We start from the raw sequence: 27,781 nt of genomic DNA, 5'->3' as shown, positions 1-27,781 counted from the left end.
GCCCATTCCTGTCCATTTTAGTTCACTGATGCCCAGGATGTCAATATTTATTCTTGCCATCTCATTTTTGACCACATCCAACTTACCCAGGTTCATGGTTCTTACATTCCAGGTTCCTATGCAATATTTTTCTTTACAGCATTGGACTTTCCTTTCGCTTCCAGGCATATCCGCAACTGAACGTCCTTTCGGCTTTAGCCCAGCCGCTTCATCAGCTCTGGATCTACTTGTACTTGTCCTCCGCTCTTCCCCAGTAGCATGTTGGACGCCTTCCGACCTGAGGGGCTCATCTTCCAGCGTCATAACTTTTATATGCCTGTTGTCTTTGTCCATGGAGTTTTCTTGGCAGGGATACTGGAATGGCTTGCCGGTTCCTCCTCCAGGTGGATCACGTTTGGTCAAAACTCTCCACTATGACCTGTTCATCTTGGGTGCCCTGCTCGGCATAGTTCATAGCTTATTATTATTTCCTGTATTCTCTTTGTAGGCAAATGTGGACATGGTGGAAGAAATGATCCACTGCAATATTTCTCTCCCACGGGGGGGATCAACAAGGAGACAAATGACCCCCGCCTCTCCCCACATCATCAGCTGCATCAACAAGCAGCCGAACTGGCAATACAGGCCACAAGGGACTTCTTTGTAGGAGATGGTAAGCCTATAGTCAAAACCATAGGGGCACCCACATTCAGTGGCAGAGTTCCAGCACCAGGGAGCGGAGAGCAGTCGGGGTCGTGGCTGGCGCACACCCTGGGGGCATGCCGTGCCACCCGCAGGGGCATGGCACCCAGTGGGGGTGGGGGCAGCCATGATGGCACCCCACCAGGATCGCGCTGTCAGGGGCGGTACGCTCCCCCTGCCCCCCTCTTCCTCCGCCGGTGCCCACATTGTTGTCTTTTCAGCACAAAGCTCATACTTTTTTCTATCTTCCAGGCCACTTATGATCTTGCTTTTATTTTAGTCCTTGTAGCATGGTTGTTGTTTTTAGCTCATGTGGGTTTTGGTGGTTCTTTTCTTCAGGTGTTGTGTTTTGTTTCTGTCCTTATGTGTTGCCCTTGTTTTTATGCTTTAGGGATTTTATCCTGGGTCGGATTTTTTTAAGGTATATGGGCCCCTTTTGTATGTCACCTTAAACTATGGTTAAAGATAAAGGTAAAGGGACCCCTGACCATTAGGCCCAGTCTTGGCCGACTCTGGGGTTGCGGCGCTCATCTAGCTTTATTGGCCGAGGGAGCCGGCATACAGCTTCCGGGTCATGGGGCCAGCATGACTAAGCCGCTTCTGGTGAACCAGAGCAGCGCATGGAAATGCTGTTTACCTTCCTGCCGGAGCGGTACCTATTTATCTATTTGCACTTTGACGTGCTTTCGAACTGCTAACGGAGCTCATCCCATTAAACCATGGTTAGCAATGATTAAAAGGTGAACAAACATCATGATGTCCGAAATAAGGGTGTAACTTACATAGAGGTGAACAGCGTATCACGAAAGTCAAACAGAATCCATTCCGGAAGTCAGTTCGACTTCCAAAGCGCGGCTTCTGATTGGCTGTAGGAAGCTTCTGCAGCCAATCGGAAGCCACAGAAGCCCCGTTGGACGTTTGGCTTCCAAAAGAACATTCGAAAATCAGAACACTCACTTCCGGTTTCTGATTGTTCGGGAGTCAGAACGTTCAACTCCCAAGGCGTTCGGATGCCGAGGCATGACTGTAATGTCCTAGCAACTGCTACTACTTAGGGGTTTCAACTGATACATGTTTTAAAAAGGTAAAGGTAAAGGACACCTGAAAGTTAAGTCCAGTCACGAACAACTCTGGGGTTGCGGCGCTCATCTCGCTTTACTGGCCGAGGGAGCCGACGTTTGTCCGCAGACAGTTTTTCCGGGTCATGTGGCTAGCATGACTAAGCCGCTTCTGTCGAAAGCAGAGCAGTGCACTGAAACGCCATTTACCTTTCCGCAGGAGCGGTACCTATTTATCCACTTGCACTTTGACATGCTATCAAACTGCTAGGTTGGCAGGAGTAGGGACTGAGCAACGGAAGCCTACCCTGTCACTGGGATTCCAGCCACCAACCTTCCGATCGGCAAGTCCTAGGCTCTGTGGTTTAACCCACAGCGCCACCCGCGTCCCTATACATTTTTACTTACCTTTAACATATTGTTACAACTGTTCTTTTATAGTACAGAGGAACAAGGGACAGAAGGAATCATGAGGGAAGTGGTGACTGGCCTCACGGCCACATTGTGGTGTGTGTTTTTTTACATAGCACACACAAACATTGTGATTTGCAATGTATCACCATGTTGAATATTATGAAACCATGATCTGGACTTCAAACCGATTTTTGACAATGCATCCATACCTTGCCCAGCCCTACTGTGTTTGTGTGTGTGCTATACAAAAAATAGCCAATGCCTCTAACATAGCTCCATCCTTATTTCAGATATTTTGCTGGCGATATATCACGATGTTGAAAACCAGCTCTAGACATAACCTGTTTTTACTCTGCATTTCACTAGGGTACGGCCTCCTGGACAAGGTGGGCAGCGATACCTTTAAGAAGTTTTTCAGCCTGGAAGGCTATTCACTCACCTTTGTAATAGACACAACCGGCAGCATGTCAGATGACATAAAACAGGCCCAAACCACCTGCATTGAGCTCATCCGAAAGTATTCCAGCTCCCCAGATGCACCCTTTAACTACATTCTTGTTCCGTTCAATGATCCAGGTGAGGATGCAAAGTGAAAGAGTTGATTTCTCCCAAATGAGTCCACTTGGTCTTATAGCTATCAACTTACAGATTTGAAAATAAGGGACCAGCAGCCTTGAAAATAAGGGATCAGCAGCCAAAGTAAGGGATTTTCAGAGCACAGGTATGTTCGACCTCTGAGCCAAAGGCAGAAAGCCCAGCCAGCAGCCAAACGAAGCCTCAAGCAGTGGTTCCCACAGCACAGCAACCCGGCAAAGGGGATGCAGCAAGGAAAACCACCGTCACCTCTCCGCTGGGAAGCGCTGAGCAAAGGGGAGTCCCCAGGCAACACGGCCGATTTGATCAGCACAAGGCATGCAAGCTCCACCCCCCAGTTGTTCTTAGACTCTTTATTGGGTGAGCAACACAGCCAAGCAACACAGCTGGAGCCTCCCTCCTCCCTGGCCGGCAGGGAGGGAGGGAGAAGAGCTGCTTCCTTTGAAACACGGGAAATTTAAGGGACATCATTAATAAGGGACAGCAGCGGTACACGGCGCTGGGATAAGGGACTTTCCCGCCAAATAAGGGACGGTTGACAGCTATGCTTAATCTGGAATTGCTATCCTTTTTGCTCACTCTTCACAGTGAACCCAAACAGTGTGTGAGGGCCCACAGGAACTGTGGCCCTCCAGGTTTTATCAGAGACTACAACTCCCATCATCCCTCACCATTGGCCCTTGGTGGGTGGGGTGCTGATGGGAGTTGGAGTGCAACGAGAAGGGGAGGGTCGTAGCTGGTGGCGGCGGCTGCATTTATATCCCAAACGCAGTGGTGTAGCGTGGGGGGTGCAGGGGGGGCCGGCCACACCGGGCGCAACATCTGGGGTTAGGGCAAATCCATGGGTTAGGGGGCGCAAATCCACGGGTTAGGGGGCGCAAATCCACAGGTTTGGGGGGCGCAAATTACTTGCCTTGCCCCGGGTGCTGACAACCCACGCTACGCCACTACCCAAACGTCGTCTTGAAGGAGCCCAGGGAATGATAAATTTGAATAATTGATATGCTGCCCTTCTATAAATAAATAAAAAATTCAGGACAGCTTGGGAACGGAACAATGAGAAGTGTTATAAAAACAACCATGACATCGAAAGACAGCAATCAAAAGTGGTACAAAGAAGTACAGATCAAATGTGAAGTTACCCTGTAATCAAAAGTTTTCTGTGTTGCCCTCCTGTTTCTCAGAATTGTTTTGTGGCACTGTTTTTTAATAATAATAATAATAATAATAATAATAATAATAATAATAATAATAATAATAGCAGCTCCAACTTTAGGCTGTCCTGAATGCACTGAGGTTTTTCAGGACAACTGAAGTCGAAGCTTCTTGCTTGTAGCTTTTGCTTCTATCACTGTTCATAGATAGAAGGGGGTGCAGCACTACTGATATGCCCCTGAATTGCACCATAATTGTGATACCTTGGGTTACAGCTGCTTCAGGTTGCGTTTTTTCGGGTTACGAACTGCTGAAACCCGGAAGTACCGGAACGGGTTACTTCTGGGTTTCGGTGGTCGTGCATACGCAGAAGCGCTGAATAGCGCTTTGCGCATGCACAGAAGCACCGAATCACAACCCGCGCGTACGCAGACGCGGGTTGCGAACGTGCATCCCACATGGATCACGTTCACAACCCGTGTCCACTGCATTTTGTTTCGTTATTAAAATGTTAATGACCCCATGCTCCCATAAAGGGGAAGGATAGAAAGTGAGCTGAATAAACAAAATACTAGAGAGCAGGGATAGCCAACTTGGTGCTCTCCAGATATTGTTAGACTACAACTCCCATCAGTCCTAGAGTCCTAGCCAGCACAGCAAATGGTCAGGGCTGGTGGGAATTGTAGTCCAACGTGGAGGGTGTAATATTGGCTACCCCTGGCTTGGGGTATGTCTGTATCTGCAGCGTTCGGTTCATGTCTTCACAACTCAGTCCATCTCGTATGTATCCCTGCAGGTGTTGGCCCAGTCCAAGAGACTCATGACGTGGATGAGTTTAAGTCCTTCATCTCTAAGCTCAAAGCTGATGGCGGTGGTGACTGCCCAGAGTTGGCACTAAGCGGTCTGAAGTTGGCTTTGGAGCACAGCTTGCCACGGTCTGCCCTTTCTTCCCTTATTCCCGAAACAAATCTTCTTGTTACCCTTGTTCCTCCAGTCCTACTACCACCTTGGCTTGAGTACCCAGAAGTCTGGTGCTCTCTTAAATCCCTTATCCCTTGGATTTCTTTCTTTCTTTCCAAACTTAGGTTCCAAAGTGGTAAATGTTTCTGAATTATTTGTACAGAAACACTGATGGCTTGATTAAGCCACATGGTATAATTATTATTATTATTATTATTATTATTATTATTATTCCCCACCCACTCTGGGCGGCTCCCAACAGAGTATTAAAAACACAATAAAACATTAAGCATTAAAAACTTCCATAAACAGGGCTGCCTTCAGGTGTCTTCTGAAAGTCTGGTAATTGTTCTCTTTGACATCTGATGGGAGGGCATTCCACAGGGCGGGTGCCACTACCGAGAAGGCCCTCTGCCTGGTTCCCTGTAACCTCACTTCTCGCAGGGAGGGAACCGCCAGAAGGCCCTCGGCACTGGACCTCAGTGTCTGGGCTGAACAATGGGGGTGGAGATGCTCCTTCAGGTATACCGGGCCAAGGCCGTTTAGGGCTTTAAAGGTCAGCACCAACACTTTGAATTGTGCTCGGAAACATACTGGGAGCCAATGTAGGTCTTTCAGGACCGGTGTTATATGGTCTCAGTGGCCACTCCCAGTCACCAGTCTATCTGCCGCATTCTGGATTAGTTGTAGTTTCCAGGTCACCTTCAAAGGTAGCCCCACATAGAGCGTATTACAGTAGTCCAGCTTGAAGCATCCAGCTTAGACCTCCTTACTGGTAGTATTCGCATGGTGGAATGGGAAGAACCAAGGCTTGATAACCATTTCTTCCAAGGTTAGGAGGAATGGCCTAGTTAAGACTGGCAGGGCAGCTTACACTATGGTCCTAACCCCTTCATACATTTATTAGACTTCAGCATGTTGGTTGTATTATAATAATAATAATAATAATAATAATAATAATAATAATAATAATAATATTTTTATTTATACCCCACCCTCCCCAGCCAAGACCGGGCTCAGGGCGGCTAACAACCAATAATAAAAACAAGTTGATTAAAATACAATTTAAAAGATTAAGATACAACATTAAAACATTAGGATGCAGCCTCTTCACAGAAGGAGAAAGGAAAAAGAAAGAGGGGGAGGGAATCAAACTGATTCTAAGCCAAAGGCCAGCTGGAACAACTCTGTCTTACAGGCCCTGCGGAAAGAAATCAGATCCCGCAGGGCCCTGGTCTCATGAGGCAGAGAGTTCCACCAGGCCGGAGCCAGTGTTGAGAAGGCCCTGGCTCTGGTTGAGGCTAATCTAACTTCCTTAGGGCCCAGGACCTCTAGGGTGTTGCTATATATGGACCTTAAGGTCCTCCGTGGGGCATACCAGGAGAGGCAGTCCCGTAGGTGCTTATCTAGGTCAGTAGGTGAGGCGGCTTATCCAACAAATTGCTCGCCTCCCTGTACAGCATACTGTTAGCTTGTTCAACCCTCTTCCATAAGATCCCTTTTCATCTTCTCCAGGTCTGAGATCTTCATCTTTACTGATGCTGGAGCTAAAGACGAATACCTGAAAGATAAAATCACCGTTCTGATTGATTCCTCAAAGTCTGTGGTGAACTTTGCTCTCACGGGTTATTGTTCCAGCCGGAAACGCAGAGGTACGTAAATCCTGGAAAGTAATATGTGTCAGCTTTGCCTTTGAGCCGGTGCCAACGACTGGGCCAGGCGAGCTGGGAAGGCACTTCCAGAGACCTTCCACTGCGGGAGAGCAGGTCTAAGTGCAACGGACTCACAAAGCGTGTTCTCCTACATGGAGAGCACGTGTTGCGGTGGGGGCCGACAAGACACTCCAAAGTTGTGGGGCGGGCTAATTGGTCAATGGCCACTGTTGTGATTGGGCTTCCCTTGTTGTTGGGAAGAAGTTAATGTTGCCATTTTGTGATTGACAGCCAAAAATGTTAAAACTCCCTGCACGAAGCGTAGAGCTTCCTCTTTTCGCGCCGTGCATCGGATTCCCGTCCCTCCCTCCCTATATTTAGGGTTGTTTACGTTGACCTTGCTATGCCTGTCATGGGGTGGTCTGCTTTGGGGCGGGGGCCCGGTAGGAATTTTGTCCATCTGGCTGATTGGCTGGTGCTACTGCATAGCAAATCGTCACAACGTGTAAGGTTGCGGTTAGGCATTCGTTTATGGTTTGGTTGGTTGAGGGGCATGGATTGGCTGTGCCTGCCCCTCTAATGCTGCTGCTGCTGCTGCAAGGGTATTCCGTTAAAGGAATATAGGGGCTCACCATTGCTTTTGTCCGAACCCTGTCAAGGGGCTAGGGCCACGCAAGAGGCCCTGGTTGCATTTGGGGAGGGCTGAGGGCAGGTTCCCTGCTCCGTCACTACCCCCAAGTGTATTCCCCTTTTCTGACTTTCACAGGCTTGCAAAATGTCAGTCTGTCCCCACTGGGGGCAGATAGTCTCAACCAATGCCTAAGCAACCACTCACATTTTTTGTATTTTCATAAAGTTGTGGCCAAAATTATGCCAAAAACCTTAAACAAAAATTACGTGTGATGTGTGAGTTATTTGTGGTGGCTTGGGGACCTCGACATGCAACTTTGAGCTGTGAGCACCAAAGTCAGCACCAAAGTCAGCAGAGCACAGCAGATTATGAATCACACGAACGACGGCTCTGAAGCGTAACTTCTTTATTCTATTACAGTTACTGCAAACCAAAATAAACTAAAAACTAAAGACTAATGGAGGCTTCTAGACTGCATGAGTGTTACAGTTTCTTATGCAGCCATCTTATCTCTACACAGATAACACTCAGACTCCCACAGAGTCAGGCTGGAGTGGAAGAAGCAGTGAGCAGTTTCCGCCCACTGCTTTCTGAAAACATCATGAGGTTCTCACAATGGGAAGGGTGAAATATCCACAATATGAACAGAAAATGGGGGAGAAATGAGGTGGCCTGTAGCCCAACAGCCATGTTAGTGAAGTGGGGACGACTCCTTTGTGATCAGCCCACAAAAGTTAGGTAAAGGGACCCCTGACCATTAGGTCCAGTCGTGGCCGACTCTGGGGTTGCAGCGCTTATCTTGCTTTATTGGCCGAGGGAGCCGGCGTACAGCTTCCGGGTCATGTGGCCAGCATGACTAAGCCACTTCTGGCGAACCAGAGCAGCGCATGGAAACGCCGTTTACCTTCCCGCCGGAGCGGTACCTATTTATCTACTTGCACTTTGACGTGCTTTCGAACTGCTAGGTTGGCAGGAGCAGGGACCGAGCAACGGGAGCTCACCCCCTCGCGGGGATTCGAACCGCTGACCTTCTGATCAGCAAGCCCTAGGCTCTGTGGTTTAACCCAAAGTTACTGCTCTTTAAAGGGGGGGGCTCATCCCAGATAGGCTGGTGAAAGGGCAGGACAGGAGGGGTGTTTTTCTCTTCCTTTGTAGCCAGCACTGAAACCAAGTGGACAGGTGGAAGAAGATTGGAGAGATCCGCCTCTCCTTCATCTTCCCACTGACTTGCCTGCATGGAATTCCTGGTCTGTAATGGTTATGGGGAAATTTGTTCAATACAAGACCATCTGTGTGATCCAGTCCCATGCTGCCTCCGTAATATATGAAGCATGGATAAGGCAGGGGCATGTTGAAGATGTTCTTTTTTTCTATCGCAGGGAACCTGTGACCCTGCAGAACTTGCTCGACTCCAGCTCCCAGCAGCTTCAGCCAGCAGGGACAATGATCAGGATTGCTGGGAGCTGCAGACCAGCAACATCTGGAGGGCCGCAGTTTTCCCAGCCATGCTAGAGCAACCAGAGTGAGCTGGAGGAACGAAAATTTCAGCATGTCCTCCAAATGAGCCAGGGCTTCCTATATAGGAATATGTGGATGCAGCCTTATGCAGAGTCAGGTCACTGGTCCACCTGCCTCAGGTGTGTCTTCACTGGCTGAGAGCAGCTTTCCAGGACTTCCAGAGGAGCCCTGCCTGGACATCCCAGGGACTGAATTTCAGGCCTTTCGCATGCAAAGCATGCATGTTCTGTTTTGCTTTTTGGTCCTTTTGCAATACAGCGGAACCTTGGTTCTCAAATGGCTTAGTTGATGAACAAATTGCCTTCCGAACACCAGAAGCCTGGAAGTAAGTGCTCTGGTTTGCAAACATTTTTCAGAAGCCGAACATCCAATGTGGTTGTCGGCTCATGTTTCAGGGGCACCTGCGCCAATCGGAAGCCACACCTTGGTTTTTGAATGTTTTGGAAGTCGAACGGACTTCTGGAACGAATTACGTTCAAGAAGCAAGGAACCACTGTATTGTGCCAGAGCTGCCAATTGTTTCTGTCATTGTTGTTGCCTCGTTTATCATTATGGTTTGTTTGTATCTTGGACCACTTCCATATGCCTGGTTTTGTTTTGTTTTTTGGCTTTTTTTTGGTGGGAGGGATGCCTGCTAGTTCAGAATCTTAAGTGGATTTGATGCTATGGTGCCAAATAATAATAATAATAATAATAATAATAATAATAATAATAATAATAATAATAATAGACAGCTTGCAGTAAGGAATGTGGGAGCATCCCAAGTTGTCTGGAAGTGAGCCTGGATGTGTTTTTAAATTTTCTTGTTTTCTGTTGCATTGGCCGCCATCTAGAGGATTATTGCTTGAAGTGACTGATATATAGTGTCATGCTCATGCACAATGCAATCTGAACGCTGAGATTTAAGGAGTTCCACAGCATAATCTGGGTTGGTTTCCTTTGAATGAGGCTAATTGGGATTGTTTGTGTGGCTTGTTTGCTTCTTTACACATATACGCAGGCTGAGCATATAATGCAAAGGTTCACTGCTTTCACATAACAAGAGATCCTGCTCTCCCATTAGGTTTCTAGTAAAGGTAAAGGTACCCCTAACCATTAGGTCCAGTCGTGGACGACTCTGGGGTTGTGCGCTCATCTTGCTTTAAAGGCTGAGGGAGCCGGCGTTTGTCTGCAGACATGCTGGTCATGTGGCCAGCATGACTAAGCCGCTTCTGGCGAACCAGAGCAGCGCATGGAAACGCCGTTTACCTTCCTGCCAGAACGGTACCTATTTATCTACTTGCACTTTGACGTGCTTTCGAACTGCTAGGTTGGCAGGAGCAGGGACCAAGCAATGGGAGCTCACCCCGTCGCAAGGATTCAAACTGCCGAGCTTCCGATCGGCAAGCCCTAGGCTCTGTGGTTTAGACCACAGCGCCACCTGCATCCCATTTCTTTTGTTGTTTACTTAAAAACAGCATAAAACAGCATAGAATACAACATAAAATGCAGCATCAATATCAATGAAATTCAAAAATTCAGGGGTCATTTGTGGGGGGGAGGGGAACCCAGTCAGTAGACATCGAATGATCACCAGGGCTAATTGGCCAAGTTGGTCCTACTAGGGCCAGCAAGGAGACCAGGGAAGAATTTAAATGTTGAGTCCCAGAAAGGGTTCCTTCATAGAAGAGGAAAGGGAAAAGGGAATAGAGGATCAGGCTGGTTCAAATTGAAGGACAAGCGGAATAGCTCTGTCTTACAGACCCTGCGGAAGGAGATCAAGACCTGCAGATAACCTGCTAAACATGGTCGCAACCCCAGGAACATAAATTTTGCTTCTCATTTTCATGCTTCTCATTTCTCATTTTCAGTTCAGTTCTCCACATTTCCTGATGAATCTGCAAGTCAGCATTTTAATCTGTGCATCTCCAATAGGCAGTCTTTTGAAAGCAGTTTTTCCTCAAGCTGTTGTTGTTAAATGGTGTCCGACTCTTCCACTGCCTCTCACAGTTTAGTCAAACTCATGCTAGTAGCTTCGAGAACAATATCCAACCATCTCGTCCTCTGTCGTCCCCTTCTCCTTGTGCCCTCCATCTTTCCCAACATCAGGGTCTTTCCCAGGGAGTCTTCTCTTCTCATGAGGTGGCCAAAGTATTGGAGCCTCAGTTTCAGGATCTGTCCTTCCAGTGAGCACTCAGGGCTGATTTCCTTCAGAATGGAGAGGTTTGATCTTCTTGCAGTCCATGGGACTCTCAAGAGTCTTCTCCAGCACCAGAATTCAAAAGCATCAATTCTTCGGCGATCGGCCTTCTTTATGGTCCAGCTCTCACTTCCATACATCACTACTGGGAAAACCATAGCTTTAACTATAAGGCTTTGTTGGACAGCCACTTTGCTTTCTTGCATTTATCCCATTTCTAGGGTGCTACAAATGAAGTCTTATGTCTCTTTCCAGACTCAGTGCCAGGAATCCCTGTCTGTTGCCCTTTTTTGTGCCCACACAGACATCTCAGTGATATCTCCTCCCACAGGGGAGGGCAAAGGAAGGGAAAGCCTGCCCCCTTCCAGAAGGATCCCCAACTATTTGCTCCGGTGACAACAGATCTCCTGAACCTGACCATCTTTTCAGTTGTGCAAAAGCCCATCATTGCAGCCAAGGAGAATCTGCCAAACTCATGAGGAGACAAGAGCTGTGCTGCCGGGTCATGCAGATGGCCCATCTAGGGTAGCATCCTGCTCTCACACTGACCAACCAGATGCCTATGGGAAGCACACAAGCAACAGGACCTTTATTACCTATTGTGATTCCCAGCAGCTGGCATTCAGACGCATATTGCCTCCAACAACGGGGGCAGTACATAGCAATCATGACAATCAGTCGGGGTCCAATTGGTTTGACTTTCTTTAGCGGCCTCTTTCTACAACCAGTGTCACAAAATTTGGGCAGGACCTTTGGGAGATCATTCAGAACCAGACCCATCTTATATTGTGTAATTATTATAAGCAACTGCTGCCAAAAGCTGTTGTTTGCCTTTCCTGCTTGTGGGATGTGAAACACAAGAGCAGTCAAGTACAACATTCCTAGAGTGAACATGTTTACACATGGGGAGGAATGTTTGTCCAGCCAGCAGGTAAACTTCCTGTTTCCTTCTGGGCTGGGACAGACTTTCTCTGCATGTGACTAGAGGTGGGCATGGCCTCACCTGTGCAGGTAACGACAAAAGCACAGGGCAGAGGGAAGCCACCTCTCTCTCTTTGACTACATGTATTGAAGAAGCAACATCTGCTTAGCCAAAGATGCTCTCTTGGCCTCCAGCCAAGAGAGGACAAAGGGTCTGTCTCCTTATGAGATAGTTTCCACGTATATGTTACTTTTCTAAGATAAGTCTGCCTTCTGGGATCCGATTGTGAACAGAATGTGAGTGAGTAAACTCTTTTTATACTTTTACAGAAGACTGTGTCATGTCTTATCTTTTATGAGGGAATAAGGGGAAAATACCAGAACAGTTATTATAGAGGCTTTAGCGAGCCTGAGCAAACGCATCCGCTGTGAGTTTAAAAAGGGGAATGTTACTCTGGTAAATGGTGAACTTGTTTACACACGTTGGAAAAGCTATAATCAAACAATATATCCTCTCCTGCATCCCTTAACATTCCCACACTGCTGTGAACAGAGAAAGGGAGGAGACCAGATTTCAAGACAAAACTCCATCCTTCCTCTCCACAGGTGCTGCCGAGGAGGCTTCCGGGAGAAGTTATGCTAACATCTATGAACAACTAGCTGCATATTCCGGAGGCTTCTATGTGAAGACCACCAAAGGTGAACTCAGCCGGGTCTTGGGCATCATGGAGCTGTCTCTGAATGCTGCCCCTGTCAAAGTGGTCCATAAGCACTTGGATGGATCTCAGCTCTCTTTCCCTGTGGATGAGACCCTCACAGAAATCACTGTCTCCGTCAAGAGCTTAAGGGCCTCAGGGTTCACTGTTTTTCTGCTGCAGCCTTCAGGTAAGATTTGTTGTAATGCAGAGGATGAGAGCTTTCCTGCAAATGTATAACTGGGGGCAGGGGCTAGAATTCTGATTCCTGTGTAAGTCACCATCCTCCACATCAGGAATGGGGAACCTTTTGCAGCCGGAGGGTTGCCCTTCTAAGCCACTGTCATGAGCAAGCCAGCAGTAAATCACACCAGGCAAGTTAGAGTTAACTCTTTATTAGCAAAAACAGGAGTGTCAGGCCTAATGAGCATAGCAACTCACCTCCGGTAGGTCTTTCCCCCCAAGAAGAAATCAGAGACTGCGCCTGCAAGTCGCCAATCTCTCCTACGCTCTTTTCATGCCTCTCCTGGGTCTGGGAGACCAGTGGGGAGGGGAGTTTGTTGCAGCAGGATGGGGAGACACCTGTGCCTCTTCCCCAGCCAGACTCATCTCTGCCTCTCTGCCTTCCTCCTCTCCTGCTTCAGTTTCTGCCTCTGATTCTGGACTTCTCTCTGCCACAGACTCTCCCAGCTCACTAATCCCTGTTACCTTCTCAGCTTCCAACACCGCCTCTTCCCAATCTTCTCCCTCTGAACCACTCATCATGGTCCCACCACCTCTCCCCGGGCTCTGAGCCTTCTTCCCTTGGGGGTTCCCTGACTGGTTCTTCCCAACATTCTTCTGTGTCCAGCTAGTCCGTGACAGCAACATAGCTGTCAACCGTCCCTTATTTGGCGGGAAAGTCCCTTATCCCAGCTCTGTGTCCCACTGCTGTCCCTTATTGATGATGTCCCTTAAATTTCCCGGGTTTCAAAGGAAGCAGCTCCTCTCCCTCCCTCCCTGCCGGCCAGGGAGGAGGGAGGCTCCAACTGTGTTGCTTGGCTGCGTTGTTCACCCAATAAGGAGTCTAAGAACGACTGGGGGGTGGAGCCTGCATGCCTTGTGCCGATCAAATCAGCCGCATTGCCTGCGGACTCGCCTTTGCTCAGCGCTTCCCAGCGGAGAGGTGACAGTGGTTTTCCTTGCTGCATCCCCTTTGCCGGGTTGCTGTGCTGTGGGAACCACCGCTTGAGGCTTCGTTTGGCTGCTGGCTGGGCTTTCTGCCTTTGGCTCGGAGGGGCTCAGAAGTTGAACATACCTGTGCTTGGAAAATCCCTTGTTTTGGCTGCTGATCCCTTATTTTCGAGGCTTCTGGTCCCTTATTTTCAAAACTGTAAGTTGAGAGCTGTGGACAGCAATCTTCAAAGGCCTACATAACAATAGTGTGTGGAGCAATGAGTGGAAATGTTACCTTCATACAGCAGCCTCGTCAATCATACATGCCTCCCTATCTTCCAACCAGACCAGCAAGGGACATCATCGCAGTTCAAGGACATATTCCAGCCAGGCCCAAACACTCAAGGCAGGTGCAAAGCAGGGGCAGTGAGGGGTGTTGTCTGAAGAGAAGGGAGTGGCTGGGGAGAGCTCTGAGGGCCAGGCATCTCTCCATCTCCTGCAACCTTGTCTGTCTTTGTGTCATCCTGTGGCAGGTGTCTCGCCGTCTACTCACACAGTGATCAACACAGCCAGCCACAAGATTGTGAAGGTGTCCCCCATCCCTGAGCGGGGCTTGTGGACCATGACTGTATCTCCCAGAGGCTCCTACGAGGTGGAAATCGGAGGCAAGAGCTTGCTTGACTTTTCCTACCAGATTATGCAGAAGCAGAAAGAGTACGTGCTTCCGGTCCAGGGAAAACCTGTGGAAGGTAAGTTTTCCGGGATGTGAAGCACCCACACCGAGGGCAGAATTATCTGGCGTTTCTGTTGTTTTTTAAGACTTAAAAAAGCACCTATCCTTTTCCAAGAGTTGTACAGAGAATTACTGAATGTATTTTCTCTCAAAATACAGTGGTACCTCGGGTTAAATACTTAATTCGTTCTGGAGGTCCGTTCTTAACCTGAAACTGTTCTTAACCTGAAGCACCACGTTAGCTAATGGGGTTTCTCGCTGCCGCCGTGCCGCCGGAGCACGATTTCTGTTCTCATCCTGAAGCAAGTTCTTAACCTGAGGTAATATTTCTGGGTTAGCGGAATCTGTAACCTGAAGTGTATGCAACCTGAAGTGTATGTAACCCGAGATACCACTGTATACATTTTGATAATGCATTGGAGCCAATCAAGAATCCTGCAGACTAGCTTCTGATCTGCACTTTAGTGTTGGAAAAACGCCCTGAGGGTACCTGCAAGCCCCCAAAACTCTGAGTGTCCTCTGATGTGCGCAACACTGGAAAAGGTATCTCCCTTCTTCTCCAGGGCGCTCCAGCGACATAAATCAAATGATTTATGCACACTATACTTCTAGCGTTACACAGCAAGAAGCGTGAGACATCATAGATCTAATCTACTATTTATTTACACACTATATACAGACAAAGGCGTAATGGCGTCCATTCTCTCCAGCTCTGAGAGAACAAAATAGACAGAAATAAACGCAAAAGTACAGTGAAACAGTACCCGCAGCGGAAGAGATAAGATGTTCTTCCTTTCCCAGACTTGACCCAGACAGGCATGTGATTTACAACAATCTCATCTGCAGCACCGGCTGCATGAAATACTATCATTTAGTCCAAAAGATGCAGATGATCATCATTTGCTAGATACCGCAGGAGGGGAGAGTGGCTGTCGTGCTCAGGTTTTGCTTGCAAGCTTCCCGTGCGCCTCTGGTTAGCCACTGTGAGAACAGTACAGTGGACCAGATGGGCCCTTGGCCTGATCCAGGAAGGCTGTTCCTGTGTGCTTCACACTGGACTTCACAAAGGTCAAATTCCTTAATCATCCCTGGGTTTGGCCTTTCCCATCACATACAACCTTCTGTATTCGAGGCAGAACATCTACCACTGAGCTGTGGACTTTTCTGCTCTCATTCAGTTGACAAAAGCTTCTGAGCCTGATCACCTGCTATCTTGGTCTTACTCACCACAGGTGACCAGCCAAGTGGGTAGTCTAAAATCTCTGCTGTTGCTGCACATGAAACTACAACATAGATGAGGTACAAACCGACCACACATTATATCCAGTAAAGAAAATTCTGCTTTCCAGACTGTGAAAAATACAGTGGTACCTCAGGTTACAGACACTCCAGGTTACAGACTCTGCTAACCCAGAAATAGTACCTCAGGTTAAGAACTTTACCTCAGGATGAGAACGGAAATTGTGCGGCGGCAACAGGAGGCCCCATTAGCTAAAGTGGTACCTCAGGTTAAGAACAGTTTCAGGTTAAGGATGGACCTCCGGAACAAATTAAGTTCTTAACCCGAGGTACCACTGTACCCCAATTAGCTCAGGATGCAACCATAAGTCCCAAGATGGGAAACCCAGGAACTCAGTGAGGACATTGCATTGATAGCAGAGGAAGAAAGACCAGAGGATCTCCAGTGAAACTAAACTGACTTTCTGCATTTTTGTTGCAGGCTCAAATTACACTGTGTCCCTGAGGCTGATGGAAGATACTAAAGGTGCTAGGATCCAGCGCCTGGTCCCTATCTCTGGATCAGGGAAGCCCATAGATTCCATCTCTTTGAAACAAGCCTTTGATGCCCTTGAAAGCCCCTGGGCAATTGCCCCCATTTCCTTAGATAACCCAGTAAGTTCTCTCTCCCATGTTTTTAGCTAAAGCAGGGATGGGGAAATCCCTAAACGGCCTCAGCCCAGTATACCTGAAGGAGCGTCTCCACCTCCATCGTTCTGCCCAGACACTGAGGTCCAGCGCTGAGGGCCTTCTGGTGGTTCCCTCACTGAGAGAAGCCAAGTTGCAGGGAACCAGGCAGAGGGCCTTCTCGGTAGTGGCACCTGCCCTGTGGAACGCCCTCCCATCAGATGTCAAAGAGATAAACAACTACCTGACATTTAGAAGACATCTGAAGGCAGCCCTGTTTAGGGAAGTTTTTAATGTGTGACATTTTAATGTATTTTTCATCTTTGTTGGAAGCAGCCCAGAGTGGCTGGGGAAACCCAGCCAGATGGGCGGGGTATAAATAATATATTATTATTATTATTATTATTATTATTATTATTATTAATAATAATAATAATAATAATAATAATAATATCCAGCCCAGGGTCTGATCACAGCCCTCCAGGCCTGAAGTGCTTTGCCAAGGCAACACTGCTACAGACACTGACAGGAGCGCTGACTTGGGCTCCAGGTTATGGGCGCCCAATGGTGCCCATGACATAACGTGGCATCATGACGTCGTGACGCCATGTTGCATCGGCAGCGTGGCGATGCTTCCAGGGCCTCATTTCCGAGACCTCTCACACCACTTCTGTTTTTTTTTTTTTTTTAGATATTTATTGAGATTTTACAATAACATAAATTTACAAAATAGAACAAAGTCACACAAAAAGAAAAAAAATTACAAAAAGGAAGTCATAGAAAAATACATAAAAAGGAAAAAGGAAGAATAAAAATACAAAAAACAAATAAGTAAAAAAAAAGAGAGAATTAAAAACAAACCCGTTTTTAGTAACTTTAAACTCATCAGCTTGTTTCCTTGACCTCCTCGCACCTCCCCTTTTTGTATTCCCATTTAAATAATCAAATCAACAAATCCTTACCCTCTTTCGTTTATCTTAACTCTATATCTTAACATTTTATAACTCTATATTTTCATCCATTTATCAATTCATTTTTGCATATTCTTATTAACTTTGTTGCTAATGCCACTTATTTTCAATCCAACACCATTTTAACATTCGTTAATTTTACAGTGTTTCTGAAGATAGTCTTTACATTTCTTCCAGTCTTCTGGTTTCTACCAGAACTTCTGGTTTCTACCATGAACTTCTGGTTTCTACCAGAACTTCTGGTTTCTACCATGTTCGGAGGGTCTCGGCTGTCACTTCTGAGACGTTGCCAAGTCTCGGAGGTCATGTCCCAGGCCTTGCAAGACCTCCAATGTGACTTCCGGTTTCTACCAGAAGTTGTGTTCTGAGGCTTTGAAGGCCTCAGACGTCGTCTGGGAGGTTGTGTCGGGGGTCTGACGCGACTTCCAGTAGAAACTGGAAGTCGTGTTGGAGTCCCGCATTGTGGGCACCCACCCCAAAAAAATTCTGGGTGCCCTGGCACCCAGGGCTCCCTAGACCTGGCGCCTACGGACACTGAAATTTGACAGTTGGAAGGTTCAGTTCTTGGCAACCCTGAAATCATTCACTGTGAGGATATATGACTGTCTTGAGATGTTTTCATATGTCTTTGAGACAAGGTGGTGTAATGGTTAAAGCGTTGGAGTAGGACCTGGGAGACCAGGGTTCATGATCCCTGCTCAGCTGTGAAACTCATTGGGTGACCTGGAGCATTCTCTCTCACAGGGTTGTTGTGAGGGTAAAATAGGATAGGTGATTGATTTGCTTTTTCTTATTTATTTTCTGCCATTTCCTGCTCCCATCAGCCCCAGCCAACATGGCTCCAAAGTCAAGGGTAAGGGGAGATGTAGTCCAACAACTTCTGGAAGGCCACAGATTCCACAGCTGTGCTGTAAAAGATCCATAGCAATTGTTCTTTCTCCATTATCTTTTAGACTACCCTGCTGACTGTGGAAGGCCTGTCTCCAGGGAACCTTCCCTTTTCACGAGTCACCAGCTATCCCATCAGCACAGAGTCCGTGCAGATTGTGCCCCTGCCAAACCAAGAGAGTGAGTGTGGTTCTCTCCCCCTTTCCCATTGCGATGGAACAAGCCAGCAGCAGATAGAATGTGGTAACGCTGGCAAAGCATCACAGGACCTATAATAAAGCAGAATAGATCCAAAACAATCTGCAACATGCACACACCACAGGTGCTTCCTCGCTGCTACCAATAGCGGTGGTGTTTCCTTGCTGCTACCACCACCCAAAAGCTGATAGCTGTCTACATTACTATTGCAGATATTAATATTGCACAGCTTTGAAGCAGGAGGATGCATAAAAACTGACTCCTCTTTGAATAAAAATGGTCCAGGCCCATAAATATGATTCAGAAGCTTTACTAGAAGAACTTGCTTCAAAACAAACAAAAGAACAAATAACGATACATTCAGGTTAGTTGTATAATATCACGTGCACGTCCAGCATAGGTTCCGCCTTCTTAGAAAAATAATTCCAAACAGACCTAAAACCAGAAGTCTGTCTCTCACCACACAGACTCCATAAGCCCGGAGCTGTTTTCTCTTCGGGAGACCACATCCTTTGTTCTCTGTGGCTTCCAGAGAAAAACTCAATGGCCAACTCCCCAAAGTGGCGATTTGCAACTGAATACCTCTCTCACATGATCTAAAATTAAACACCAAGTGAGAGCTAACAGAGAACATCAACAGTTAGGCTCTCAGAGAGCTCTTCTTAGCTTCAATATTGCCCAATGGGATTTTCCAGCTAAACCTTCAGCAATATACATATAGGCATTTTCCATTTCAATGTCAATTATACCATTATACTTAACAATTACGAACATGTCTTCCTTTGTCTCCAGATGCAATCTTGCCTGGTGAGAGCCTGGCGGTCTCTGTCATGGTGGTGAACAGTGGGCAAGCGGCTTCATTCTCTTTTGAAGTCTGGGATGACCAGGGTCTCCTGAGCAGCTTTACACCACCCAAAAAATTCCTAAACGCAGGAGAGAGCACGCTACTCAACGCAACCTTCACAGCAGCTTTAGGGAGTGACAGCTTTACCTCCAGGTAGGATGGCATTGCCCAAGTGCTAGGAATGAGAGTCTTGAGCGGTCTGGGAGATGATAGGAGTGGACATCTAAAGTGAGGAGAGAGAGAAGGTGTCAAGTTTTGAGGGTTCTCTGGGTAGAAAGCAGCCCTCGGAAGACTTGGAATTACTTCACTTGGTGCCGATTATAAGCTGCCTTATACTAGGGTTGCCATATATCAAAGTGAAAATCTGGACACAAAAGTTGTTGAGCTTGCTTTGGGAGGGGGCAAGTTGTTGCCGTTTTTATGAATATGTCTTGCTCCAGGAGGTTACCATTGAAACTGCTGTTGAAAGGGAGGAGGGAAATCTCTATTTTAGCAGTGGCTGCAGTGGACCCCCCCCCTTTTTTTCATTGATAGTCTGTCCCAGTGCTGTTCTTTGAACCTCTGAAAACCACAGGTACAACAATCAGTGCAGGGCTGCACATAATTTTGAACCTCTGAACACCAGCAGCATGGGGCGGTTTGCAAAAGGTCTTTCAAATAGCCCTGCACTGCACTTTGAAGTCCCAACAATCGGTGCTTCAAAGCACAGCATCACCTGAACAGCACAATTACATCAAGTGACAGATGGGAGACCCCACCCACTTGTCCAATTTGGCCCACCAGTGTGGGGAGATAAGGAGCGAAGGCCCACCAGCCAGAAAAGGTTTGCCAACCCTTATCTAGATAAATATTGTCTACACCAGGGGTTCCCAAACTGGCCTGTGGATCACAAGTTGCTTCATTCAGCTGTTCCGTGGAACGTCCACATTAAATATACATATTGATTTCTAATTGTGTTCTTAATGCTTCTTTTCTTTCTTGCATTGTATTTTATTGTATTACAATATAAAAAATAAAATAAGCAATAGAAATACAATGAAAAAGCATCTAGCACTTCCCATTTCAATTGCTACAGCTACAGGAGGCAGAAAAATCCTTAAGTGGTCCACCAACATCATCACAATTTTAAAGCGGTAAATGTACAGAAATGTTCTGGGAGTCACTAGTCTACATTAAAGCTCTTGAAGGTTTCAGACAGTGGACATTCACAGCCCTAAGAAGGGGGAGCAGAGGAAGATGGTACCAAGAGTCCAATGTTTTCTGAGCGAAGAATTAGGAACTGGTGGATCCAGATGACATACTAGTAGGATACGATGATGCAGCACAGCTAAGCTGGATTGTTGAGGGCAACAAAGTATAGATGCTAGACTGTCCCTTCTCATCCATACCCCCCCCCCACCGGATATACACAGTTCATAATCACTGGGTGTTCTTTCAGCACTGCAACGTTCACAGCTCAAAGCTCGGCCGCTCAAAACTACTTGAAACTGCCCATCATGGTCGTTCCTGAAACTGCCCTGGTGAGTTTTCACTCCACATTGATTTTTCATGGCCACTGCTAATATCCATATACTGAATCCCAACTGAAGGGACACTCCGTTAATCACTGTGCCATCAGTTTATTCTTAACTTTATCTGTTCATTCTCTACCAGGCCCCGTTTATGGTTTATCTGAACTCTATCACACAATTCTTGGCTCAGAAAAGTATTTAATGTATATTTGGCGATGAGGTATGTTTAGAAATGAATGCATTGAGATAAAATATAGATGAACACCTATGTATTTCAGGACAAATTTCCATTGTTGTTTGGAAAACCCTTCGTGTGGAAATTGGGCTTGGCAGATTGATGAATGAACAGCATGTGAAACTGACAAAAACGGACTGAGTCTCTAGCTCAGGGTTGCCAATGTAGTGCCCTTCTGATTTTGTGGGCTACAATTCCCATCACCCACAGCCAGCATGGCCAATAGTGAGGAGTTATGGGAGCTGAAGTCCAAAATATCTGGAGAGTACCATGCTGGATAAAATTAAGCACCTGCCCTAGTTAATGGTGGCATTTACTGGTGGATAAAGGTAAAGGTAAAGGGACCCCTGACCATTAGGTCCAGTCATGACTGACTCGGGGGTTGTGGCGCTCATCTCGCTTTATTGGCCGAGGGAGCCGGCGTACAGCTTCCGGGTCATGGCGAACCAGAGCAGCGCACGGAAATGCCATTTACCTTCCCGCTGGAGCGGTACCTATTTATCTACTTGCACTTTGACGTGCTTTCAAACTGCTAGGTTGGCAGGAACAGGGACCGAACAACAGGAGCTCACCCTGTCATTGGGATTCGAACTGCCGACCTTCTGACTGGCAAGCCCTAGGCTCTGTGGTTTAACCCACAGCGCCACCCACGTCCCTTACTGGTGGATACTCTTTGGTATTTACTAACCAACATGTTCTCTACCCAAACAGGAAACAGACCAGATCTCACCAAACCACGTCCTCCTAGACTTTAACATGCCTTGTGCAGGTGGCATTCAGCACAGAACTACCTGCTCTCAGCACCTTTGGTACATGAGCTTTGCTGCTAAGGATGCTCAAAGTGCTGTCACTGTCCGCGCCACACCAGAGGGAACTCAACTATCTTGCAACCCGCAAGGGGCTGGTGGCAGCAAGGAGGTCATTTGTCACTATCGGTATGTATGTCCACGGGGCTCCTCCTGATGACCTGTTAATACAGCATTTCCCATCCTGATTCAATTTGATGTTAGATTATTGAGCCTTTACATATTTGCGTCGAAGGAGGAGGCCCCATTCCTGTTCTCTGAGGATAAAGGTAAAGGGTAAAGGGACCCCTGACCATTAGGTCCAGTCGTGGCCGACTCTGGGGTTGTGGCGCTCATCTCACTTTATTGGCCGAGGGAGCCGGTGTACAGCTTCCAGGTCATGTGGCCAGCATGACTAAGCCACTTCTGGCGAACCAGAGCAGCGCACGGAAACGCCGTTTGCCTTCCCGCTGGAGCAGTACCTATTTATCTAGTTGCACTTTGACGTGCTTTCGAACTGCTAGGTTGGCAGGAGCAGGGACCGAGCAATGGGAGCTCACTCCGTCGCGGGGATTCGAACCACCGACCTTCTGATCGGCAAGTCCTAGGCTCTGTGGTTTAACCCACGGTGATACCTTCAGTTTATTTCCTACGCAGATAACCCCCAAATGAAGGGGAAGGGGGGGGATCAAGCAAGCCACTTGCAGAACGTTTTTTGTGAAAAATCTCACCTGCTTATAAGTGTTGACTCCCTGCTACTGGAATGCCTTCCCCTGAAGAGGTCACCTGGCTCCACCATTGCCAGCCTTTAGGTGCCAGGTACAAACAGGCTTTTGGATCTCAATTTAAGCATGATGTGGTGTGAAACTGGCCTCATTCGGTGTTTGCTTTTTAGTGGAGAGAGACTCAAGGCTCACCCACACTTAACGCTTGCCCCATGATTTCTAGGCACGAGTCTGAGAGGTTGTTCCCTCGTCCCCCCACTTCCCCCCAGGAAAACCTGCTGTTTACTGCTGAATCAGAACAAACATCAGTCGGGTTTTCTGCGGAGAAACAGAAGAGTGGATGAGCCTTCATTCCATTCATTCTTTTTCACTTTTATTATTCTCAGAGTTTATTCTGTGTTGCAGAATTTTAAGCATTTGGGGAACTTGTTCTGCATTTTAGCATTTTCTAAGTTGCTTTGGGATATTTTGTGTAAAAAGCAATGAATGGATAATAATAATAATAATAATAATAATAATAATAATAATAATCAGTTTGTTCTCATGGGAAGCTACCAGAGGTTCAACCCATGACAGGAACAACTACTGGCCATGATTCCCATCATATGTGAACACAACAAAATCAGCACAAAAGACAATCTACATACACAGTTTTTTTCTTAGGTTGTCAGATATTGAGGAAGTGCAACAGATCTCTAGCTGCCCAACAGCGCCCTCTTGAGCTTAATTTGGGGAAACTGAACAGCAATGATACATACAGAGGTACTCTGGTTATGAACTTAATTCGTTCCGGAGGTCCGTTCTTAACCTGCAACCGTTCTTAACCTAAGGTACCACTTTAGCTAATGGGGCCTCCCACTGCCGCCGCGCGGTGTCTGTTCTCACCCTGAAGCAAAGTTCTTAACCTGAGGTACTACTTCTGGGCCAGCGGAGTCTATAAGCCGAAGTGTTTGTAACCCGAGGTACCACTGTATTGAGTATTGTCCTGTTATCCACAAAGCTCATTGGGAGAGGGGAGAGATTTTCTCCCTCCAGTTGTTTCCAGGGCTCCAACCTCTTATCCCCCCCCCATGCTAGTTAACATAGAGAGAGCCACTGTGGTGTAGTGGTTAAGAGCAGTGGACTCGTAATCTGGTGAACTGAGTTCGCTTCCCCGCTCCTCCACGTGCAGCTGCTGGGTGACCTTGGGCCAGTCACGCTTCTCTGAAGGCTCTCAGCCCCACTCACCTCACAGAGTGTTTGTTGTCGGGGAGGAAGGGAAAGGAGAATATTAGCCGCTTTGAGACTCCTTCAGGTAGTGATAAAGCAGGATATCAAATCCAAACTCCTCTTCTTCTATCAATTCACTTCCATGCAGGAGAAGAGGCTATCCACACACACCAGAAACAGTTGCAGAGTGTATACAGCTATCCTCCCACAATCACAAATTTTCCTCCCAACCCATGTAAACTGAAAAAGTTTTTTGGGGGGAGGGGGTGCTTTTAAAGCTAAATGCAGCTGTGCAGATGTAGATTGAAAAACAAGGGTCCAACCCCCACCCCCAAAATGGAGATGGTCCAGGCAGAGGACAAAATGGCGGCTCAAACTCCCTCTCCCCGCCCCCGATTCACTCCCTCCCACCCAAGAGAGGGGAGGGAGAGAAGGACGGGTGTCCAATGGGTTCTGCAGAAGAGTAAGAATAGCTTGAGTCTAGTTCACATGGAAATCCAGTGAAAGAACAAAGTGTTCAGTAAAAAATAAATAAACCAAAAGAAGTCATCATAAAAGTAACCAGATGCCCCTGCTGCAAACTAATGTTTTATTCTGTAATATGTTCTTGACACAATTATAACTTTGTCCTCCTTTTTAGGTCCAATTGCTGTACTCCTTATGCAGAGGTTCTGATCGGTGATGAAAACGGAAACACAGATGCTTTAACTGTAGACTGCAGACAGACGCATCCTGCAGCAGCCTAGAAAAACGGACAACGCTCCCAGGCCCCCTACTCCCTCCTTTTTGCAACCCCCTTTGTACCCTCATTTTCACCTTCATATCGTTTTTTCCTCCCTCCCACCTTTCCGCCCTGCTTTTTGCAACTCTCCCTTGCACACACATTCCCCGTTTCCATCCTCGCCCCCCTCCCATTCCGCAACACACACACACACACACACACACACACATAAACGCTACTGTGCCTTTGAGACGAACAGACTCAAGCAAGCAGGTCAGCTTAGAGAAGGTTAAGTTCGGCTGGTGGGCGTTGTACATATACGGGTGTTTGCTTGTTAATAATGTTATGTACTGAAGTTCTCACCCTGGGCCAGCAGGGGGATACTGTAGATAGTTATGCAAATGAAGGATCGAAAGTGACGTTCAGTGATTGGATAGTTTTAGAAAGTTGCTACAGTAACGTTGTACTGGAGCTCTATATAAGCAGGCTGACTGAGCCCTTCAGTTCAGTTCTGTTCTGGCCTCTGAATAGACTGGAGCTGTTTGAAGAATTGCTGTGTTGTCTGATATGTTCACCCACAACTTAACAAACAAAACACCTGTTCTAAACGACTACATTGAATCTGGAACTTCATGTTGAAGGCAATACATAGCGCCAGGAGTAAAATGCATTGCATGGAGGTACTGTGGGGTATTTAAGGGCTCTGCGTCCATCATCTCCCTCACACAAGGCAGCTAAGGAAAGGGAGAGAGAGACGTTTGAGTATAGCAAGAAGGGAGGAACAGTGAAAGGGCAGGATCGTGGCTGTTAGTACAGTCAAACCCCGGTTGTCAAACGTAATCCATTCCGGAAGCCCGTTCAGCTTCCAAAATGTTTGACAACCGAGACGTGGCTTCTGATTGGCTGCAGGAGCTTCCTGCACTCAAGCAGAAGCAGTCTCCGAAGTTCAGCTTTCGAAAAACGTTCAAAAACCGGAACATTTACTTTCGGGTTTTCGGCGTTCAGGAACTGAAATGTTCCAAAACTGAGGCGTTTGGGATCCGAGGTTTGACTGCACAGTGGTACCTCAGGTTAAGTACTTAATTCGTTCCGGAGGTCCGTTCTTAACCTGAAACTGTTCTTAACCTGAAGCACCACTTTAGCTAATGGGGCCTCCTGCTGCTGCCGCATCGCTGGAGCCCGATTTCTGTTCTTATCCTGAAGCAAAGTTCTTAACCTGAAGCAGTATTTCTGGGTTAGCAGAGTCTGTAACCTGAAGCGTATGTAACCCGAGGCACCACCGTAGTAGTTTTCTTAAATCTCTGTTGTTGTTTAAAACCGTTATTTTTCCTCTCAGTTCCTCTCCATCACTGCTTTATTCAAACTTCTGCCATTGTTTTAAACCACCATTTTCCCCCTCTCAGTGTCTCACCTTTTTTGCTCCCACGGCCACAATCTGCCTTTACTTTAGGGGCTTATCCACCCTAACCTTTTGCTCCACTCTTTCCAGGCAATCTTTCCCCACAAAAACCCGCTCTTTAAAGCTGAATTAGAACAAATGTCAGTTCGGGTTTTCCATGGATTGACGTTTGCTCAAATTGAGCTTTAAGGAACGGGTTTTCGGGAGCTTTAAAGAACGGGTTTCCGTGAGGAAAGTGTCAGAGAAAGGCAGAGGTACTTGAACATGGAGCTTTAAATCAGGGACCATGCCTGGAAAGAGCAGAGGAAAATAAGTGTGGATAAGCACTTGCTCTGCTACACCACCCTGACTTGGTGCAAAACCAGGATTGTGATGAGACAACCCAAAATTCAATCAGACCGAACATTACGGTGCTTTTCCATGTTTAATGATTCACCAGAATATACTTTACATAAAGAAGCTGCGCTGTTCAGGTTAGCAACAGCACACTTTGAAATTGGCAGACTGGGGAAATCTCAGTCAAGCAGGAGGGGGCTTTTGGGTGCCATTGCAGCAATTTATCACTTATTTAATGTGGTTGGTTTTCGCTCCCAAGGCTTGGGGGTTATTCTGAAAAGATTGGTAGTATTCAACTAAGTTTTACTCGGAGAAGACCCACAAAAATTAATGAACATGGTTAAGACAGGTCTGTTTATTTCAACAGTAGTAAACCTGATGCAGGCTGTGGTTAAAATAGGATGAAATTCACTTTTCCTGACTGTGAGAGTTATTACTAAGGCTTCTACTTTAGCAGGTAGAGTTGTTGGTTTTCCCCCCAGAACCACATCTCCATGTTGGGAAATGCAGCTCTTATTGAAGACCAACCAACTTTTTGAAAATCACAGATAATAATAATATTTTTTTTATTTATACCCACCTTCGTCGCCAGTGAAATATACTCGGAGTCGAGAGTGGATTTCATGCTCTTTATTCAGCTCATAGTGGTGAGGAGGAATGGAAGTTCCCCCACAATATCTGCTTTATATACATTATTTACACAATGGGCTGCATGTGATTGGCTAATTCCGGGATTCTCCTGTAGGCCAATCAGGTTGTGGATTCACTTCCACCTGGAGCTGGATTGGGTGGCTCCTGCAGACCAATCATACTGCTGCATTGTTCTAGGACCAATCAGACTGCTGCATTCTGAATCCTATTGTTCTAGGACCAATCAGACTGCTGCATTTTGGATCCTATTCAACTCAGTACATAACACCTGCCCTTCCTGGTTCAAAAACCAGGCTCAGGGCAGCTATCAGCAAATATAAAACATTGATTAAAATGCAACTTAAAAACAGCATAAAACAGCATAGAATACAACATAAAATGCAGCATCAATATCAATAAAATTCAAAAATTCAGGGGTCATTTGGGGGGGGGACTCCAGTCAGTAGACATTGAATGATCACCAGGGCTAACTGACCAAGTTGGTCCTACTAGGGCCAGTAAGGAGACCAGGGAAGAATTTAAATGTGGGGTCTCAGAAAGGGTTTCTTCATAGAAGAGGAAAGGGAAAAGGGAATAGAGGATCAGGCTAATTCAAATTGAAGGCCAGGCGGAATAGCTCTGTCTTACAGGCCCTGCGGAAGGAGATCAAGTTCTGCAGATGACCTGCCAAACATGGTCGCAACCCCAGGAACATAAATTTTGCTTCTCATTTTCATGCTTCTCATTTCTCATTTTCTCATTTTCAGTTCAGTTCTCCACATTTCCTGATGAGTCTGCAAGACAGCATTTTAATCTGCGCATCTCCAATAGGCAGTCTTTTGAAAGCAGTTTTGCCTCAAGCTGTTGTTGTTCAGTCATTTAGTCATGTCCACTGTCTTCCACTGCCTCCCGCAGTTTGGTCAAACTCATGCTGGTAGCTTCGAGAACACTGTCCAACCATCTCGTCCTCTGTCGTCCCCTTCTCCTTGTGCCCTCCATCTTTCCCAGCATCAGTCTTTTCCAGGGAGTCTTCTCTTCTCATGAGGTGGCCAAAGTATTGGAGCCTCAGCTTCACGAT

The 27,781-nt window shown here is 46.9% G+C and overlaps 1 protein-coding gene across 1 annotated transcript in view; it reads left to right on the top strand.

The window, feature by feature from the left end:
- The window catches only part of LOC310756478 (von Willebrand factor A domain-containing protein 7-like), a 39,841-nt gene extending 14,892 nt beyond the window's left edge, over positions 1–24,949 (top strand). Inside the window, exons 6-17 of the mRNA XM_083600629.1 lie at positions 488–652; positions 2,520–2,729; positions 4,699–4,837; positions 6,378–6,514; positions 12,370–12,648; positions 14,147–14,362; positions 16,067–16,239; positions 18,176–18,290; positions 19,101–19,305; positions 20,591–20,672; positions 21,610–21,833; positions 24,258–24,949. Of these exons, the coding sequence (XP_083456755.1) occupies positions 488–652; positions 2,520–2,729; positions 4,699–4,837; positions 6,378–6,514; positions 12,370–12,648; positions 14,147–14,362; positions 16,067–16,239; positions 18,176–18,290; positions 19,101–19,305; positions 20,591–20,672; positions 21,610–21,833; positions 24,258–24,363 (2,051 nt within the window). The 3' untranslated portion in view covers positions 24,364–24,949. The remainder of the gene's footprint in view (positions 1–487; positions 653–2,519; positions 2,730–4,698; positions 4,838–6,377; positions 6,515–12,369; positions 12,649–14,146; positions 14,363–16,066; positions 16,240–18,175; positions 18,291–19,100; positions 19,306–20,590; positions 20,673–21,609; positions 21,834–24,257) is intronic.
- The last annotated feature ends 2,832 nt before the right edge of the window (positions 24,950–27,781 follow it).

The sequence above is a fragment of the Podarcis filfolensis genome (genome assembly GCF_964270895.1).
Source record: "Podarcis filfolensis genome assembly, chromosome: 2".
NCBI lineage: Eukaryota > Metazoa > Chordata > Lepidosauria > Squamata > Lacertidae > Podarcis > Podarcis filfolensis.
This window is presented reverse-complemented; position numbering and strand designations above follow the sequence as displayed.